The sequence below is a fragment of the Heteronotia binoei genome, chromosome 16 (genome assembly GCF_032191835.1).
Source record: "Heteronotia binoei isolate CCM8104 ecotype False Entrance Well chromosome 16, APGP_CSIRO_Hbin_v1, whole genome shotgun sequence".
NCBI classification, from domain to species: Eukaryota; Metazoa; Chordata; class Lepidosauria; order Squamata; family Gekkonidae; genus Heteronotia; species Heteronotia binoei.
Window position 1 is genome coordinate 14,569,992 of NC_083238.1, and position 21,370 is coordinate 14,591,361.

The 21,370-nt window shown below is 42.7% G+C and overlaps 1 protein-coding gene across 1 annotated transcript in view; it reads left to right on the top strand.

Moving 5' to 3' along the window:
• Positions 1-21,370, top strand: part of KIF5C (kinesin family member 5C) — a 170,370-nt gene that overhangs the window by 73,701 nt on the left and 75,299 nt on the right. The window contains exons 5-6 of the mRNA XM_060257215.1: positions 19,620-19,668; positions 20,338-20,393. Coding sequence (XP_060113198.1) covers positions 19,620-19,668; positions 20,338-20,393 — 105 coding nt within the window. The remainder of the gene's footprint in view (positions 1-19,619; positions 19,669-20,337; positions 20,394-21,370) is intronic.

The window sequence follows — 21,370 nt, forward strand, 5'->3', positions numbered from 1 at the left end:
TTTTCTTCACTACGTTCCATATCTGCATTTTTGAACTCAGAAGATAAATGAAGATGCCAGGGCTGCATTCTCACATGGTTAAAAGCTGTGGTTTGATCAAACTTTGGGTGGCAGGGATTGTTATAGCTCCCAAACTGTTTCCCTGGACCCCTGTACATGTGTCATACTCTTGAACCAAATAAATAAAAATGTATAGCCCTTGCCATTACCTGGAGAATTTTTGTTTTTAGAAGATGGGCTGCTCCAGTTAATACTTCATCCTTTCAACATGAGTGTGTGAGTAAGATGAGGGTCCCAGCCTCCTTTTCCCCAAGTCTGTCTGGTAGGTTGAATTTAGAGCAGATTTAGGGTTGCTAACTTCCAGATAGTGACTGCTGATCTCCTGGGATTACAGTTGATTTTGTAAGATTTGGAGAGCCAGTTTGGTGTAGTGGTTAAGTGTGCAGACTCTTATCTGGGAGAACCGGGTTTGATTCCCCACTCCTCCACTTGCACCTGCTAGCATGGCCTTGGGTCAGCCATAGCTCTGGCAGAGGTTGTCCTTGAAAGGGCAGCTGCTGGGAGAGCCCTCTCCAGCCCCACCCACCTCACAGGGTGTCTGTTGTGGGGGAGGAAGGGAAAGGAGATTGTGAGCCACTCTGAGACTCTTCGGAGTGGAGGGCGGGATATAAATCCAATATCTTCATTTACCTCACAGGGTGTCTGTTGTGGGGGAGGAAGGAAAAGGAGATTGTGAGCCGCTCTGAGACTCTTCAGAGTGGAGGGGGGGATATAAATCTTATATCTTCATCTACCTCACAGGGTGTCTGTTGTGGGGGAGGAAGGTAAAGGAGATTGTGAGCCGCTCTGAGACTCTTCGGAGTGGAGGGCGGGATATAAATCCAATATCTTCTATCTTCTTCATCTTCTTCTTGATCTCCAGGTGACACAGATCAGTTCACCTGTAGCAAATTGCTGCTTTGGAAGGTGGACTCTGTGGCATTATACCCCACTGAACTCCCTTCTCCCAACCCCCCTCTTCCTCAGGCTCCATCCCCAAAATCTCCAGGTATTTCCCAACCTAGAGCTGGCAACCCTAAACAGACAGCTGAATGGGGGAAATAATCCATAAATTGGTGGGGACAGGACAGGCAAAGCACAAATTGTAAAAAAAAAATTATTCTGCATGCACAAATGAAGATCTGTTGGGGAAACCTGCACAGGGAACAATGTAATACAGAAAAAGGAAGGAAAATGCAGTTTCTTGCAAAGTAAATCTTACACAAGCTTCTGACATCTTCCCATCTAGGAGATGGTTCATTGTTAGCACACACACACACCACTGAAAGTTTCTGGGCTTGACAAAACATAAGAAAGGCTTATTCCTTTCAGACTCTTTTATGATCAACCAATTTTAATTCTGAGTATAAGCTTTTGTGTTATGCAGCCAGAAGCTTATACCAAGAATTAAACTTTGTTGGTCTTAAAGGTGCCACTGGACTCAAACTTTTTTCTGCTGCTTCAGACCAACTTGGCTACCCACCCGAATCGACTTTTGAATTCATTTTGTAGGGATCTTTCAGAGGCAGGGAAGTTTTTGTTGGACTATTTAGAAAGTGGAGTGTCCATTCAAACTTCCTGACAAAGGAGACTTTAAAATATGAAAATGCTGCAGTTTGTAAAAAGAGAGCGGATTGCGGAGAAGAAGTTGCTGTTAGACTAGGTAGATTCTCCATTGGACTCTTCCGCCACCCTGGGTTGGATAGCTATGGGTCATTGTGACAGATGACAGGTGAATCATCTGTACACTGATTCTCTTCTCCACTCAGTTTGGGATGCTCATCGGAATCTTGGTTTAATGGAGTTTTGGGGTCAGCTGAAAACTCCAAACAGGGCAGGCTTGTTCCTTCCTAAAATATAGGACTCTTGTAAAAGTGGTGTCTAAATGTAGGTATCTAATGGTTTATCTTGAAGCCTGAATGTAGTCCAAATGCAATTTGAAGTGAACAGAGGGGTAAAAGGGATTTTGCATAAGTGCGTATAGTTTCTGAAAATGTATGTTGCAAAAATCCATAAAATACTTTTTTTTAACCTTTTGTTGTAGTGGTCAAGCAGAGTCCCCCTTTTAAGCTGCCTCAGCCTGCATTTTGCTGGAAAGAAAGCTGTGACATGTCACTCTTAATGATACGATCACGATTTAAGAGCTTAGCTCATCTTAACACCGGTTGTATTTAAAAGGTTTAAGAGGCTGCTGGATAATCCTGGAGTTGAGCTATTGAGCCAAATATTGCTCTTACAGCAGGATTAGTTTTGGACCAAGCGGATAGCTTTTTCTTCTATTTGACATAGCTTTGAATTAATCAGAAGCATTAGGAAAAGAAAAGGGGAAAAAAAAACCCTTGTAAGCATTTAAAAAGATTAGGAATGCTGTTCATCCATTAATATAACTTAGAATAGCCCTAATATTGTATTGCTTCGCTTGAAAATTGATTTTTTAAAATTTGACTGACAGGTTGGCACAGATCCCCTTGCACCAGCAGTGAACCATGCGCTCTGCTCCATGCAGGCATCCCCAGTGAACAGGGTGGGATTTATTAGCTTGGGGAGTGTGGGGGAACACGGATACATCGCTTGAACACATACCCTAAATGGCATAATGTTATTTCTAGAACAAAAAAGGGAAAAATGCCAGGTGATAGATGACTGATCTATTATGCAAAGTCCCTATGCATTTAGCCATGCAGGCTTCATGGGGGGGGGAATTAAAACATTCACCTAGTGCTGGATAACATTAGGTGAATGTTCTGATTCCCGCTGACAAAACCTACATGGCAAAACAGGGAACTTTTGATAATTAGTCATCATAGCCAGAATTTTTCATTTGGTGAGGCCCACAGCCAGGATTTTTGTTTAGTGGGGCACAGTTTTTGTGGGAGCCCTAATTATTAGGAAATCCAGAGACTTCAAACTGCATTTTTTAGCTATTACCCCTCTGTTTTGACCACCGTTACATGGTGTCCTTGAGTTCAGGTCTGGGAAAAATCCAGCTGCTCTCTTCAAAGCAGCAACAGATAAAACACCCACAACTTGAACTATGTGTTTTGATTTTTTTTTTAAAGTACTCTCCCCCCCCCCCCCCGCAGACATTGAATTGGTAGGGATGGAAGACACCCGGTGGATGAGACATTGAACTGTGTGTTGCATCCCTCTTCCCCCAAGCAGAAATTTGGATCCTCCCCCCCCAGTCACACCAGCAGTCTGGCTAGGGTTGCCAATCCCCAGGTGGGGGCAGGGGATCCCCCAGTTTGGAGGCCCTCCCCCCTCTTCAGGGTCAACAGAAAGCGGGGGGAGGGGAGGGAAATGTCTGCTGGGAACTCTGTTATTCCCTATGGAGATTTATCCCCATAGAAAATAATGGAGAATTGATCCATGGGTATCTGGGGCTCTGGAGGGGCTGTTTTTTGAGGTAGAGGCACCAAATTTTCAGTATAGCATCTAGTGCCTCTCCCCAAAATATCCCCCAAGTTTCAAAAAGATTGGACCAGGAGGTCCAATTCTATGAGCCCCAAAAGAAGGTGCCCCTATCCTTCATTATTTCCTATGGAAGGAAGGCATTGAAAAGGTGTGCCGTCCCTTTAAATGTGATGGCCAGAACTCCCTTTGGAGTTCAATTATGCTTGCCACAGCCTTGATCTTGGCTCCACCCCCAAAGTTTCCTGGCTCCACCCCCAAAGTCCCCAGATATTTCTTGAATTGGACTTGGCAACCCTAAGTCTGGCCTTGGCTTACAGAGAGGCGGCATTATGTTTGGAGGTCTGCCTTCAGGCTGGGTGTTTAAAAAAAAAAAAAGAGAGAGAGGAGGGGGGTGCCACCACAAGCACAAGGCTTGGTGGGAGTGATGGGGGACTTGGGAGTGATGGTGGGCTGTGCTTGGAGGCGGCGGTGGCACAAGGCTTGGTGGGAGTGATGAGTGACTGCTTGGAGGCAGCAGCAGCGTGAGGCTTGGTGGGAGCAGTGGGGGGACTGTGCTTGGAGGCAGCAGAGGTGGGAGTGATGGGGTACTCTGGGCAAAGGGGGCTGGTGCTAAGTGGGGCTAGGAACTTTACATTGCAGGTAAATTGGTGGGGACAGGACCCTGGGGGGCCCCACATAGCTACAAGCCTGGATTTATCACCTGGCATTTCCCCCTTTTTATTCTGTTAGCTTGGGCTGCCAAGCTCCCACCAGGGGCGGGGGATTCCCCACCTGGGAGGGCCCCACCCTACCGCCAGGGAGCAGGCCGATGGAAGATCCCCACCCCTAAAGAGCCCTGTTGGCACATGCTGTCCCTGGCACTCTTGGAATTGCACTAAAAGCTCTTTGGTACCATAGAGTTTTACCACGAATCCTAGATCATTTCTGGTGTGACATTCTAGGAATCGTGGTAAAACTCTATGGTATGATAGAGTTTTATCGTGAGTCCTATAGCATCCCCAGTGTGATGACGTCACTTCTGGGTGATGTCATCGTGCTCCGTGCACCCCTGCCACAGTGGCGGAGGGATTTGGCAAGCCTGTGTTAGTGCATTGCTGGGTTTAGCCCAATTTTTCTTTATTGCTGGTATTAAAAAGGGGGGGGGGGATGCCAGACAGTTTTTACATTTGACTTTTCTTGTGCAGACATTTCTGTTGTGAGTTGGAATAGTATATTCATGGGTTCCCTCTTACCCTGCTCTTGACAAAGCTGGTGGTGTCTCTCTTCTGTTAGGAGATGATTAGGAAATTTGGGATGTTCTGTGGACTTGGGTGGTACCCAGTGGCCTACCTGGGGGGGGCAGTGCACCTCAGGTGCAACTTAAAGGCCTTTGAAGGAGGTGTGTCCTCACTGCAATGCCCCATGGACTGGGGGTCGTAGTGCAGAGAAGAACCCACATGGGTGGACTGGAGAGTTAGCAGTGCAGTGCTGGGCAGACACTTATTTGTTGCCGGGGGAGGGGGCAAACCTAGTGTTGCCAATCCCCAGGTGGGGGCAGGGGATCCCCCAGTTTGGAGGCCCTCCCCCTGCTTCAAGGTCATCAGAAAGCGGGGGGAGGAGGGGAGAGAAATGTCTGCTGGGTACTCATGATTCCCTATGGAGACCTATTCCCATAGAAAATAATGGAGAATTTATCCACGGGTATCTGGGGCTCTGGGGGCCCTGTTTTTTGAGGTAGAGGCACCAAATTTTGAGTATAGTATGCAGTGGCTCTCCCCAAAATACCCCCCAGGTTTCAAAAAGATTGGACCAGGGGGTCCAATTCTATGAGCCCCAAAAGAAGGTGCCCCTATCCTTCATTATTTCCTATGGAAGGAAGGCATTGAAAAGGTGTGCCGTCCCTTGAAATGTGGTGGCCGGAACTCCCTTTGGAGTTCAATGATGCTTGTCACAGCCTTGATCTTGGCTCCACCCCTAATGTCTCCTGGCTCCGCCCCCAAAGTCTCCTGGCTCCACCCCCCAAAAAGTCCCCAGATATTTCTTGAATTGGATTTGGCAACCCTAGGCAAACCCTTTCCTCATCCTGCTCCTGCCGCCAGTGTTGTGAGCCTGGGCTGAGTGTAGGGTGTGGTGAACTCCTGCCTGCTCTCAAGCCACCGTGGAAGGAAATTGGGAAGACAAGATGAACTACCCCCCCCCCCCCCTGGGGCAGAAGCCAGGTGCACAGCTGCACCCAGGGCAAGCCTTGGCTGCTTGGCTATCCACGGTGGGGTGATACTGGGGGCTCAAGCCAAAGATTGTCAGCAAGCTGTGCCACCCCCATGCAGCAGCATATGCTTTTGGCCGAAGGCTGTTGAATCATCTGAGGAGAGGAAGCAGGCATATGAACATATGAAGCTGCCTTATACTGAATCAGACCCTCGGTCCATCAAAGTCAGTATTGTCTACTCAGACTGGCAGCGGCTCTCCAGGTCTGAAGCTGAGGTTATTCACGCCTATTTGCCTGGACCCTTTTTTGGAGATGCCAGGGATTGAACCTGGGACCTTCTGCTTCCCAAGCAGATGCTCTACCACTGAGCCACAGCCCCATTCATGGCTCTCCAGGGTCTCAAGCTGAGGTTTTTCACACCTATTTGCCTGGACCCTTTTTTGGAGATGCCAGGGATTGAACTTGGGACCTTCTGCTTCCCAAGCAGATGCTCTACCACTGAGCCACAGCCCCATTCATGGCTCTCCAGGGTCTCAAGCTGAGGTTTTTCACACCTATTTGCATGGACCCTTTTTTGGAGATGCCAGGGATTGAACCTGGGACCTTCTGCTTCCCAAGCAGATGCTCTACCACTGAGCCACCGTCCCTCCCCACAGGCAGTTACCATGCATGTAGCAGAGGCCCCAGGCCACCCAGTGACCAGTAAAACGGGAGTTTGCTGGCACAGTCCTCCCATGAGGTGGTAGTTGCCTACAGCTAAAGGCCACCAGGTGGTCCATGGGGGAGGGAAGGCCAAATGCTGAGTTGCACGTTCAAAGTCAGGACTAGGCCCCCCCAGTGTGTGCATGAAGCTGCCAAAGAATATCCCCATTGGCCAAAGCACAACCGCCGCCTGGGGGGTGCGAATATGGCGGTGGTGCTGGCCACCAGCAGGTGCCGGCAGAGGATTGTCTGCACCCTCTGTGTGCAAATTCTGATCCCCACAGCCAACCAGGACAGCATCCTGTCAGCTGCAGGCCAAGCAGAGAGGTGTGTAACATCATCTTGGAATAGGCTTCCCAATCCCCAGGTCCCAGAGGGGGATCCCCCGGTTTTACAGGCTTCCCCCCTCCCCTAGCCAGCTGGTCGGTGGGGGAAGCCCCGCCCACAGAGCCATCATGCACCTCCATGAACGATTCCCATAGGGAATGATGGGGAATTGATCCGTGGGTATCGGGGGCTCTGGGGAGCTGTTTTTTGAGATAGAGGCACCAAAGCTTCAGTATAGCATCTAGTGCCTCTCCCCAAAATACCTCCCAAGTTTCAAAAAGATTGGACCAGGGGGTCCAATTCTATGAGCCCCAAAAGAAGGTGCCTCTATCCTTCATTATTTCCTATGGAAGGAAGGCATTTAAAAATTTGTGCAGTCCCTTTAAATGTGATGGCCAGAACTCCCTTGAAGTTCAATTATGCTTGTCACACCCTTGCTCTTGGCTCCACCCCCAAAGTTTCCTGGCTCCACCCCGCAAAGTCTCCTGGCTCCACCCCCAAAGTCTCCTGGCTCCACCCCCCAAAGTTCCCAGATATTTCTTGAATTGGACTTGGCAACCCTAGCTTGGAACCCTGAGCTGGCATGAATGCAGCTGTGGTGACTCCCTATCTTACCAGTGAGGCTGCCACTGAAGCAAAGCTATTCTGCTTGACTACTGCAGAGAAGGTTTTTCTACCACGCTGAAGCTGCAATTGGAGTGGCTCCGCTCCCTCCCTCCCCCGAGCAGCCTCCTGTTCCTTCTCTTGCACCAGTTGTTGGCTTGCAGGCAGGGTAGGAGCTCTGGGCCTTAGGTATGACACCCCTAGGCTATGTTTCTCTTTCCTCCAAGCCTCAAGCAATCTTCCTTAACAGATCATGCTGATAGCTGCTCCAGTAATTGCCACATCCCTGTTGTTTTCTCTAATACCTCTCTCCCCCCCTTTCCTTGCACCCAGCTCAGCCAGATCTTGCAAAGTAGTAGAGTGTTGCAGCAAGATAAAACAACCTTTCCCTCTCTTAATTTCCCTCCCTCTTTTCCACACATTTTTCATTCATTTCTGTCTCCTTTCATATAATTTTTCCTGTGTCCCACTCCCTTCTTTTCACTTTTTGGTTTCAATACCTTCTCATCCCCTATCGTGCTTGGTTGCCATAAGTCAACTGTGATTTGATGGGGAAAAAACCGGAAGGGTGATGTTAAAAATTATCTGACGCAGACACCAAATAGGCTATTTACACAACTCATGTTATCTTGCCTCTCTTCTCTGCAACAATTTCTGGTGAATACAGAGTAGGGGGAAATATATACAGTGCTTTAACACCCCTCCCCCCCAAAGGGACTTGGGTGAACACACATAAAAGTGCCTTATACTGAATCCGACCATTGGTCCATCGGGTCAGTATTGTTTTCTCAGACTGGCAGTGGCTCTCCAGGGTTTCAAGGAGAGGTCTTTTGGCCATCATTCTCCAACACAACTCTGGCTATGCTTGATTTTATGTCTAACCTCAGTTCAATTCTGACTTATCTTGTCTATCCAAATCTATTTTCTGTATTTTATGCTATACCATTAAAGGTTTGAAATTGAAATTGAAAGGTCTTTCACGTCACCACCTGTTCCTTTTTTTAACTGGATATGCAGGGGATTGAACTCAGACCTTCTACATTCAAAGCCGAGGCTCTTGCACTGTGCCACAGCTCCCTTCCCTCACTTCTCTGATCATTTATTTATTTGGCACAGTTTTATGTCACCTCTCCAGGGAAACCTGCCTGAAGCATCTTACAAAATAAAACATGATCAAAGCAAAACATTAGAAATTGTTAATTAAAACCTTGCATTACTGACCCAGCTAGATCATAAAAACAGACCACTGAGCAGCTTAAAGTAACAGTTTCAGACCAAAAACACACTCAGATGATGTTAACCGTGGTTAACATGCACCCTGTTGCAGAGTTAATGTTTGCATTTTTGCTTTTCTTGTGTGGTGTGGTAGGGAAGAATGTTGCTCCATTTCAGCCCATGTTGCTTTTGAACGGAAGGACGGACAGGAAAGGTTAAGAGTGTTGTAGTAGTAACTGTTATACTCAGGTTCGAATCACCACTTATGCCATGGAAGCTCATTGAGTGACTTTGGGTCAGTCACACTCTCTCAGCCTAACCTCACAGGGTTTTGTGACAATAAAATGTGGAAGAGGAGGATGATGTAAGGTGCTTTCAGTTTTCACTGGGGAGAAAGGCAGGGCATAAAATAATTTTATAAATAAAATATAATCATGTTAGCTGTGGTTAGGAAAAGTTCAAAATTGAGGCTATAAGCTGATTGGCAGACTGATTAATGTATTGTTTTGGCACCAGAACAATGCCTCCAGTCTACATACCCTTGCATGAAGCTTAATGTAGCTGTGAAGATCTGTGTGCAAACATCTACTATCCAAGTAGCTGATTCTGGGGTGTTGCATGCAGCATTTGCGGGTGATGCATGTTTTATAATCACATGGGTCCCATTTATGCACAGAGTTTTGCGTAACAAAACAGACACATACAGTCTTGTGTGGCTAGTCTTTATGAAATGGCAGTGCCAAATTATATTTTGTATCTAATTTGAAATTTAAAAAATCATTTTGTGCATATATCTTTTGTTGCGCTTCTTATGGCAGTGTTTTTCTCACTTCATATGGATGTGAGGAAAAAAATATTGTTTAAAATTACCCTGCTGTATTCTGTGACCCCCCACCCCTCCAGCCCAAAGCATTACAGCATGATAACAATTGACTGTTGCATACAGCTGTGACAGCAAATGTACTTGAATGGTATTTAATGGTGGTGCAAGCTGAATTACAAGAGAAAGGTGTCATTTGGAAGCAGGCATTCTGGCAGTGCTATAGAGGATTTAAGAACATAAGAGAAGCCATGTTAGATCAGGCCAATGGCCCATCCAGTCCAACACTCTGTGGCAAAATTTATATATATATATATATATATATATATATATATATATATACACACACACACACACACACACACACACACTGTGGCTAATAGCCACTGATGGACCTCTGCTCCATATTTTTATCTAAACCCCTCTTGAAGGTGGCCATGCTTGCAGCCGCCACCACCTCCTGTGGCAGTGAATTCCACATGTTAATCACCCTTTGGGTGAAGAAGTACTTCCTTTTATCCGTTTTAACCTGTCTGCTCAGCAATTTCATCGAATGCCCAGGAGTTCTTGTATTGTGAGAAAGGGAGAAAAGTACTTCTTTCTCTACTTTCTCCATCCCATGCATTATCTTGTAAGCCTCTATCATGTCACTCTGCAGTCGACGTTTCTCCAAGCTAAAGAGTCCCAAGCATTTCAACCTTTCTTCATAGGGAAAGTGTTCCAGCCCTTTAATCATTCTAGTTGCCCTTTTCTGGACTTTCTCCAGGATTTCATCAGACTGACACCATACCTTTCTGGATGAAATATTTTCAGGTGGGTAGCCATGTTGATTTGAAGCCACAGAACAAGCCCTTCCTGGCAACTAACCCCTCCCAGCCTATATATAATGGTTAGTCAACTCTGTTTCAATGTATCTCAAGAAATGTGCATGCACATGAAAGCTTATACCAAGAATGAAACTTGGTTAGGCTTAAAGTTGCCACTGGACTCGAACTTTGTTCTGGATAAAATATTGTTACTGTCAAAGCTCACTCAGCTGTGAGAATATTTCTTTAAAATGTAGAGAGTAACTGAGAGAAATGCTTATTTTCACATTTTAAAGTTACTGTTGGCTGGCCACCCATGAGTCAAATGCATTTGCACAGCAAAAGCAGATGGAGGACATAGAATCATTGGGACCCACCAAACACTGAAGGACTGCATAATTAACAGTATCGTTATGCTTACCTTTAGTGTTCTACATGCCCCAGATAAGATTCTTTTTCCTCCCCTGTGCTTTGGTTGTAGAAATGTGTTTGGCCTCTGCTTTTATCAACTGCATCTTTCCTTTATTTCGTTTTATAATAGGCATTTGCTTCACAGTTTGGTAGTAACATTAATTCTTACAGTGTTTGATTAGTAGCTATTGTATGAATGCAAACTGAACTTTGATGTCTTAGTTTTATACTTAAGTGTTCAGTGGTTTTTAAAAAATATCCGGGAACCCTTCCTACTCTAATTACAGTATTTTTCGCACCATAAGGCGCTCCGGACGATAGGACGCACCTTCCTCCTGGGGGGCGATCCGCTGCCTCTGCCTCCGATCCGGCGTTTCCCCCGCGCCTCCCTGCCTGGCTCCATCTTTTTCCAGCAAGCGCTGGGATCGCTCCACGTAGCCCCACCGCAAACCCAGCACTTCGCGAGCGCCGGCTGCAGAGGGGGCAGCGTGCTTCCTCCTTGCCTGTGTGCCTGGCTCCACCTCTGATGCTTAAAGCAAGCGCTGGGATCGCTCCCTCCGATCCCAGCGCTTGCTTTAAGCATCACAGCTGAAGCCAGGCACAAAGGCAAGGAGGAAGCACCCGCCCCCTCCGCAAACCCAGCGCTTCGCGAGTGCCGGCTGTGGAGGGGGCAGCGTGCTTCCTCCTTGCCTGTGTGCCTGGCTTCAGCTGTGATGCTTAAAGCAAGCGCTGGGATCGGAGGGCGGAGGGAGCGATTCCAGCGCTTGCTTTAAGCATCAGAGGTGGAGCCAGGCACACAGGCAAGGAGGAAGCACACTGCCCCCTCCACAGCCGGCGCTCGCGAAGCGCTGGGTTTGCGGTGGGGTCACGTGGAGCGATCCCAGGGCTTGCTGGAAGAAGATGGAGCCAGGCAGGGAGGCGCGGGGGAAGCACCGGATCGGAGAAAGAGGCAGCGGATCGCCCCCCCCAGGAAGGTACGTACCTTCGCTCCATAAGATGCACACACTTTCCCCCCCACTTTTTTTGGGGGGGGGGAAGTGCGTCTTATGGTCCGAAAAATACGATACTTGCATGCAGTCTTCATTGATTTTGGACTCTACAATGAGCTTTTAAGATTGAGTTAGCCTAGGAATCAAACAATGTGGTGCTTGTCAATACCGGTAGGCAAGGGGTGTACCCGTTCAGTCCTTAGTGACTGATAACAAAGCAAAACGAGCCATTTATCTGAATGCTTAAACCCAATGCATTACTTTGTTCATCTGCTTCTTGTTCAAAACTGTAACACTAAATGGATCTTTGAGGCTGGGTCCAGACCAGCAGCTTCGGACACACGGAAGGCATCTCAAATGGGCCCAATTAAAAATGGAATGTGCGAATCCTGATCAGATGCTCCCATGCGAGCCACCTGTTTCCCATGCAGGAGATGCTTTGGCACGATCAGATAGCTGTTGCACACCGTCCTCTTGGCGTGGTTTGGGTTTCTTTTTTTCCATACATTTTAGTGGCCATGCGCATATGCGTTCATGCGCTTTGGGCAGTTTGTTAAAAAAGGAATACCAGCAAGCACCTAGAGTGGATTGGCGGGTTCATACCACCAATCTGCTTCACTTGTGTGCTCCTGTGTTCAGACGCCCAGAAAGATGGAAGGTGTGCAGCAGAAGGATTTTTGAGATGCCTCAGAGATGCCAGAGGACAGGGTGAATACGGGAGCAGGACAGGAGGCAGACTTTCATGTTTGGACTTGATTTTTTAATCCATCTGTGAACCGTCCCTGTGTTGACTTAAAATGTGAGTCTGGACCCAGACTGATAGAAACTTTAATAGTTCCATTTACATTGCTCCATCACTTCTGGTGGTGAGGCAGCGGTGAAAACTAAAATATGACTATTTTTACTGCGCAGTCCTCAAGAATAATGGAATTGGGGGGCATGGCGTCGGCGCTGAAGCAGATGGACGCCTAATTTAGTGCTCTGCTTCCTCAGCCCCCTTAAGCCAAATAAATAAGCGATCTGAACTTTTAAATACCTATCTCTGACATGGGAAGTAAGAAGGGAAACAAGTCAGGGCCAGCTTTAAAGGACTCTAAATATATTCCTGATCTTTATGCCCGAGCTTCTGAGGGTTTTGTCAGTGAGGAGAGTGAAGAAGAAAGCAACAACATGGCAACAGAACGAGCCCTGGTAAGCCCGCAGCCCCCTCCCCCCCAATCGCAAGATGAGATTTTTACCTCACTGTTTAATAAAATGGAACAGAAGCTGATGGCCAACATGTCAGCTCTTTTTATGCCACTCTCAGAGCAACTGACTGAATAAAAAATATCGATGCAAACTGTTACACAAAAAGCGGACTCAGCATATGAAATAAGCACTAACTTACAAAATGGCTACCAGGCTCTTAAGTCAGAAAATGAACGCTTACAGTCCCCAATCTTAGCCTTGGAATCCTCTTCACGTAAAGCTCACCTTAAATTCCCGTGCTTCGATGAGTCTTTGGCCCCAATTCCGGAACTTTCTCTACATTTCTATCACAGTGGCTTACTCATGAGTTAAAATTGGAGGTGGGGGTGGCTCCTTTAATAACAGCTGCCTACAGACTGGGCTCTTCCCGCAATAATAAAAGATAATGTCCAAGGGACATTCTGGCTGTGATACCCGACTCTCACGTGAGAAAATCAATCCTTGATGCTGCCATATCCTGGGGTTCCTTGTCATTTAAAGGCTCTGCTATAGCTGTCTTCCCAGATCTCCCTCCTGATGTTCTTAGTAAATGAAGAGATTTGAAACCCATTGCAGAGGCTCTGCGACATGCACACATTCCTTATCGCTGGAAGGATCTAGTCAAAATACAAGTAGTCCACAAGGAACACACATATAATGCTGATGACTGGGACTCTGGGAGACTCCTTCTTCAGAATCTCCAAGTGCCAATGCCTACTGATTTCGGGAAGTCAGTCTCTAAGCGTAAACGGGAACAGCCACCCTTCTCCAGTGATAGATGAAAAAGTCTCAATTATTCAGCTTTAAACTGTGCTGCTTTTGTGATATTACAATAGCATTAAGTGCCTCTGCCTGTATGATTACAATGCTTGATGTTCAGGTTGCTTGTTATTGATATTTATAATAAATATATGGGTTTGGGAGGAGGAGGAGGACTATTATTTTTGCTCCTAGTTTTTACTTGCTTTGAAAAGTCTTTAAACATAAATTCCTTTGTTTTTGTGTGTGTATAGGTGGGTGGGTGTGGGTATACATTTGATTTTTACTCTAATTAATTGGGGGAGGAATTTAAAAAAAAATTAAATAAAATACATAATTCTAGATAGTACGTTTTAATAATATTATCAATATTTAAATATATAACAATAATTCTGCATCTTGTATATTTATTTTTTTCCCCAGTGTTGTGAGTTTTGTTTGAGGTTGTAGATAGTAGTTCCAGAACTTCTTAATACTCTTCACAGTTTTTAAGATTTTATCTCTTTGTCTGAAAAGCCATTTCTGTACATTAAACTTTTATATACTCTTTATATAAAAACTTAAATATTTAAATTATTCATTAATTTTTATTAATAATCTAGTATCAATTGTATAACTCATTGATTCATAAAACTGCTTAGAAAATTATAGTGTGATTAATTCTTAGAATTTGATAATATTATTTATCAAGATCAATTTTTATCAGGTCACTAATTTACAGTTTGTGAATTAATTCTTAAATTGAATTCTGTGTGCTCTTCACATATTTACTAGTAAATATAGAGTTGATATTTTTTTTAAAAAAATCATTGTAATAGCAAGTTAGATAGAACTACTGTATTTACATTAATATTTTGTGTGCTTATAGAGTATATCTAAACTAAGGTTTAACTTGCTGTCTGACTCACCCCAAATCTAGTCCTTTATTTTGATCGAAGCCTCATCCATTAATTCTTTCATTTATTTAATTTATATAGATAGATTTTTATGTCTATTAATTTTTAATTAATTATTTCTTTTATCCTTATGATTCTTCATTTATTATTTCTAGTATTATTATTATTAGTAGTATTATTATCCTATACTATCTTTTTGTATTCCTGCTTTGCCCAAGTTGCCTGTTATTGCAACCTTACAACGAATTCTTCAAGACACTCAGTCCCAGTGTGAATACGTCTCAACTGGTTTTATGCCTGGGAGAGACCCCGCTTCCAACATATTTAAGACCATAAATATCATTTCATCTTGTACTCAGGAGGGCCCAGAAACATTGTTACTTTCATTAGATATTGAGAAAGCGTTTGATTCATTGGAAACTAAATATCTACTTTACCTTTTGCAAAATATGAACTTCGGGGATAATTTTGCACGTATGGTGGACACCTTATATGCTAATCCTTCTGCATATGTCAGAGTGAATGGAACATTATCTAACAAATTTATTCTACAACGAGCTACACGTCAGGGATGTCCTTTGTCACCTATTCTCTTTGCAATAACATTAGAACCATTAGCAAATGTGATCTGAAATAACAACAACATACACGGAGTTCCCCTGCAAAATCATGAATTTAAAGTTAGTATGTTTGCTTATGACATGCTTTTGTACATCACGGAACCAGAAACATCTTTACTGCAGCTTCAAGAAGTTCTTGCAGAATTTAGCTCTATTGCAGGTTTGACAGTGAACACCTCAAAGTCTGCAATTTTAGCTCTTACCTTATCAGATGATAGAATAAACCCTATGAAAACCCTTTTTGCTTATAAATGGTCAAAATCATCACTGCCCTACCTAGGGATTCAACTTTCCTCCTTGTTTAGTGATTTGCTGAAGATTAATTATTTGAAGAAAATTCAAGATATCCAGTCGGATCTTAGAAAATGAAACGAATTATCCTTCAATTGGCATGATCACTTCTACTTAATAAAGTCTTTTGTGGTACCAAAGCTCCTATTTCTTTTTCGAACTCTTCCAATTTATATACCAAACAAACTTTTGACTGCCTGGGAAAGCACTTTAATCAGTTTTTATGGAAGCATAAAATGCTTTCAATATTTTAAGACTACACACCTCTCAAGGAGGTCTAAAGTATCCTGACATCACTTTGTATTACAGAACTGCATTGCTGACAACAGTGGTTAAGTTGCTTAGGAATGTGGAGTATGCTGATTGGACAAAGACTGTTCCTGAGCTCCCTCACATTATGAACATTCAGGAGGCTTTTTGGAAGAAACCATCATCTCGTCCACAATAAGTTACGTAATAACTTAATACTGTCAACTTTATTTAAATCTTGGGACTCTCTCAAAGGCAAGTTATTACCAAATATATCCAGATTTTCCTTCTTTTTACAACAAGATTGGTTCCTTCCGGGTTGTGACCTGCATATCCTCTCAGTCTGGAAGAAAGCTAAAATCACTTGTCAAATAGACATATCTTCAAAACAAGACCTTCTTCCTAAGCTACTTCTGGAATGAAAATTACAAGCAGATGTTCCCTGGTTTTTCTATCTTCAACTTCATCATATGACTACTCAACTTAAACTAAATGCGGTATTGCAGTCTCCACAAACAGACTTTGAAAAGCTGCTCGATAGTAAGGAAATGAATTATCGTGGTCTTACATCGCTAATATATGCAATACTTCTAAAAAGTTCACGATATAAACTCTTTCCTTATCAAATATCTTGGAATAAATATTGTAATAATGTTATAACAGAGGATCACTGGCCTACTATCTGGCATTCTATACTTGTCAGTTCATCTTCACGACACATGAAGCTTCAAAACTTTAAGTTGTTAACCCACTGGTATCTTAGTCTGAAACAACTGGCTAAATTTTCAGCATCCAACTCTTCTTTACGTTGGAAAGAGTGTGGAGACACTGGATCTTTCACACATTGTTGGTGGCAATATCCATTTATTGTGGCTTTCTGGAACACAGTTCTTGAACACATTGCTAAAATTACTAGCTATAGAATCCCATTTCAGCCTCTGATACTTTTTCTCCAGTACTGTCAAGATACAATAGTTCCTACAATCAGACACTCATTAATTGATAGCTAATTAATGGCAGCAAAAATATCAATATCTTCTCTCTGGAAATCCAACACAACACCTTCAAACTCGTTATGGTTCACAAAAATATGGGATCAATTAATTATGGAAAAAATCACAGACCAAATAGCCCAGTCGGACATTTATCCTAAATCTACTTTTTTTGAAGAAAAATGGTTCCCATTTATGGAGTATATTTCAACTCATGATATCCTACCAGGCAATTCAACTTATAGACAAATTCTTTCACTCTGAATTTTGAATATGTTTTGTTATTAATTTTATTTGTATCTTACTTACTTTTTAATGATTTTTATGTTATTCTTAGTTCACTTTCTTTCTTATTTCATATTTCTTATCATCATCATCATCATCATCAGATATAAGGTGCAGTCAGACAGTTCCTCAGAATCAGTTTTTGAAAAATATTCTGTGTATTATTTTGGTTACACAAAGTAGTCTTACTCTTGATGATATCGTTATGTTGAATTTTCTAGCCATATTGTACAGGATTTATTGTGTTTATATGCTCAGTAATTTCTATTGGAGGTTGCTAAAATGCTTCTTCATATATTTATTCTGTATTGTCAAAATAGTTAATAATAAAATCTTTGAAAAGTTAAAAAAAAAAAGAATAATGGAATTGGCACCACATTTGATTCTTAGGCTTCTTGCCTGTATTGATAAGCATGCATGTTTAAAAACAAGTGCAGTGAGACTACTTTGTAGTCTGGCTTTAGTGAACAGCAAGACCTATGGAATTAAAAGTCTTTCAGTAGCAGAACTACTCCCACTGTTTGGGTTGAGCAGTTCATGTTCTGGGAGTTCTGTGTTAAAAATTAATGACTTGTTGGAAAACAAGCAAACAAAATAAAATCCTCCTCCACTAAAATGGATTGTAGCTTAACACCCATTGAAACATTAAAAAAGACTGTGCAGTCTCTGTTTGCATTCAGTTTAATGAGCCGTTAGTGTCTGAGATGCCTGTTGTGATTGCTGATGATTGAAACAGTATGAAAAAGGGGGAAGGATTTCCACGTTGAAAAAGATGGTGTTTATGTAAGGAATTACCCATAGTTGTAGCATCAGGGCTTTTTTTTGAGCAAGAATGCACAGGAATGCAGTCCCAGCCCGCTTGGTGTCAGGGGTGTGGCCTAACATGCAAATGAGTTCCTGCTGGGCTTTTTCTACAAAAAAACCCTGTGTAGCATCATTAGTGTACAGTGGTGTGCTTGCTCTTTCAACTATCATGAATCAACTATCGTAAATCATAAACAGTGGCAATGAGAAACATCTCAGCAAAAAGCATGGAATAAAGATTGCTCTAACATTCCCACAGAAATTCATTGGTCAACAATTTGGGCCTCTAAATTATACCATACAATCTCTTTAAATATTAAACTACAAAAAAAAAAGAGGTAGACCCAACATGAGATAGATTGACTCAACAAAAGAAACCTCGAATTTCAGTTTGCAAGAGCTGAGAATGGCTGCTAACAAAAGGATGTTTTGGAGAACATTGATTCGTAGGGTTGTCATAAGTCGAAAGCCACTTGATAGCACTTAACACTCAAACATGCTTTGCTTTGTTTGAGATTATTTACTTTTAAGGAAGGTAGGAAAAAGCTAATACCTGACCAAGGAGAAAGGACAGACTGAAATGTAAGGAATGCTGGAAAGAAAAAAGCACTTCCTAGAGCTGATACCCATCTGGACTTGCCTATAAATGTTTGTCTAGGTTGTAACACACACTCTGCTGGGGTCATGAGCATTAAGAAGCAGTTTCCAGTGAAAGTAATATAATCTGTTGCTTTTGTAGTGGTTTGACTTTTTTTTTTTTTGCCTTCTTCCAACTGCATCCCTTTGTGTCCCCTGAAAAGTTCCTCCCCAAAGATCAGGACACCCATTGGAATTGCCTGCAGTGTTGTTCATGTGTGCCCCTGGAGAGGGGAAATTGGAGTCTCCCATTGCATGATAAAAAGTCCATCAGGCTTGTTCATCGAACTCTCTGAGTCTTGTTATCTAATAATATAATTCCTAGCTTGTGTGAATCATGAAAGTAGCAATTGAGTCCACCCAGAAACAAGAAAGAAGTTTTTTCATACAGAGGAAGTGTCCCATAAGGGTGTGCATTTGGTATAAACCAAGCTGCATAAATACCCAAATAATACCTTACCAGTATTATTTGGGTATTTATTAAGCCAAATTAGATTTTCTAATCTGATCTGGCTACCGAATAAGGAGTCCCAAATAAAAGCTGAAATGATAATTATCCAGCTTTTATTCAGGCACAGCTTGGAGAAGCTGAGTTGAGCGAACTTAGGCATTTAAAGGAACTGTGTCCCTTTACATGCCTTTCTTTGTCTGTTAGGAATAATGGCGGAATGGTCCCCACAGGCTATAATGGAGCGGAGGATATAACAGAGAGATCTCTCAGCAAATTCCTTCAGTGTTCACTCACCCACCTAAATGCCTTCATAGAGAATTCCAAAGGTATTTTGCATTTTGCCTTTGGAGCTCACTCACTGCAGCCCAGACTCATGCGGTGGCATGGAGAAGGCATTTAAAGGGACCATATCCCTTTCCCACTGCATTGGAAACAAGTATTTTTGAAACTTGGGTGGTTTTTTGAAGAGCGGTACCAGCAGTTATGCTGCAAATTTGGTGCCTCTACCTCACAGCCCCCCCCCCAGCCCCAGATACCCCTGGATTCATTCTCCATTATAACCTGTGAGGAATGGTCCCTACAGGCTATAATGAAGCTGAATAAATTTGGGTTTCCTAATGTTCCTAATATTAGCAGTATTAGTAACTGTCAATAAAATACTAACCATAGGATAAAATACAATTCTCAAGCCCCCCTTCCCCCCGGCTGATTCTTTGTGGGCCCCAACTTGTGCTGATATGCACCTAAAATGTAATTATATACATATTTGGCAGTAGAATGTGCAGCAAACATTTTAACTGTAGGTTTGATCTTGCTTTCCTTGGAAAGAACTTCTGTTTGTTAGTATTTTACAAGCCTTTGTAAATCTGTGTTAAACTTTGATTTGCTCATTTAGGTTTCTTACTTTGAGATTTATTTGGACAAAATACGGGACTTGCTTGATGGTAAGTAAATGATGATCTTTAGTTGTAATTGTGTTTCAGAAGCTGATCTTTATTTTTCAATTTGGATCATTAAGCAACATTCAATATTTAATGTCTAAATGGACTATAAAACTCTAGAACCTGAGGCAGGTTGGTATATATTTGTCGCTTACTGAGATATGCCAGGATTCTAATGAATTTCCAGAATTGTAGACTTTGTATCAGGAAGATGAACAGGTGAGGGGGAAATAAGCAGTTTGCTGATGTGTGGACTGTAGAAAAGGTTAGGGACTACATGCAGAAGCTGATCTTGTTTATAATTGTTGCTTTTATTAATGTTGTTAGTTGTGTTTTTTGAAATATGAATCACCAGGGGTAAACCTGGAAGCTATATATTGTGCATGCCGTTTATTTTGCCATGTCCATGTTTTCACTAGGATGTTAGAGTACTGCTTCCTGGAGCCTAGTTAAGTCCTTTCTTTCTCAAATAGAAAAACTGAGTGGTATTAGATGAATCTCACTTTTGTAAGGTCAGTGAGGCTATGGTAGCTTACCTTTATGGTAGCTTAATTTAATTACTAATTTCAGCCAATGAAAAATCTGATTATATTTATAGTATATTCAGATTAACCTTGGCACTCTGCAAATTTGTGTAGTATATTTATCGGTTGCTGCTTTTATATCTTTCAGTTTCAAAGACAAACCTTGCAGTACATGAAGACAAGAATAGAGTTCCTTATGTAAAGGTAAAAAACATTTCTTCAAATGCAGATTCATTACAATGATAATTAACCTTAGTTTCTGCTTTCATATTTATGTACTCTACTTAGGTGTGGTTTTTTATTGATGAGAAGGGAATTTATGTAGGTAAGCTTACAAGTAATTTTGACTTACCATTTTTATTTTTGGGTTGGAAAGTTGGGAACATTCCTAGTTAGTAGCAATTATCACAGCTTAAATAGTAGGGATATTTAAAATTAGATCTGTCATAGTAGTCACTTATTAGAAGTAGTCATTTGGGAAGTATATCCTCTTTTTTGCTTTTCAAAATATGGTAACCCTACCTTTGTAGGAATTACCTACTGAGAGGATCAGTGATCCCAGCTTCCCTTTTCTGTGTTGCTGTTCTAAGGTCCTTTGTGCCTGCATCCCTTCCTATCCATCAGTTGGTTACTGCAGGGAGAGCTCACTGCATTTGTACACAACTAGAGGATTAGCAAATTGCCAGCTGACTGTCCGCCTGCCGGAGCCCATTTTAAATAAAGTGTTTGAATGGTGGAGGTCTGTGTGGTACAGAGAACAATTGCCAGCATTAAAAATTATAAAGCATGTATTAAAAATGAAATATCCACATGCATACTCACAGCAAAGCAAAAGACTAAGCAAGGAATTCAAAAGAAAGATATAAACAAGCAATTCCTCTGTCCCTCACTCTGTACATGCCCTTGCTGATCTTATTCTAAGGCCAGCTCTTTAATTTAGAAGTTATAGTGTTCTAAAAGCTTGCTGTTACCTTGGAGCCTTTATTCAGGCAGGCAACCAAAGAAGACCTCCCCCATGCCAATAGGTTTTATTATCTGTTTCTCCCTTCCATGTGTCAAGCCTTTTCTGAAATCTCCAGGAAGATACGTTGCAGCATCTTAAACCTCCCAAGTCCCTGTTCCCTTCTAGTTGTCATCTTCTAGCTGGATGTGTGAGGTGACCATTTCATTGTCTCCGGCCA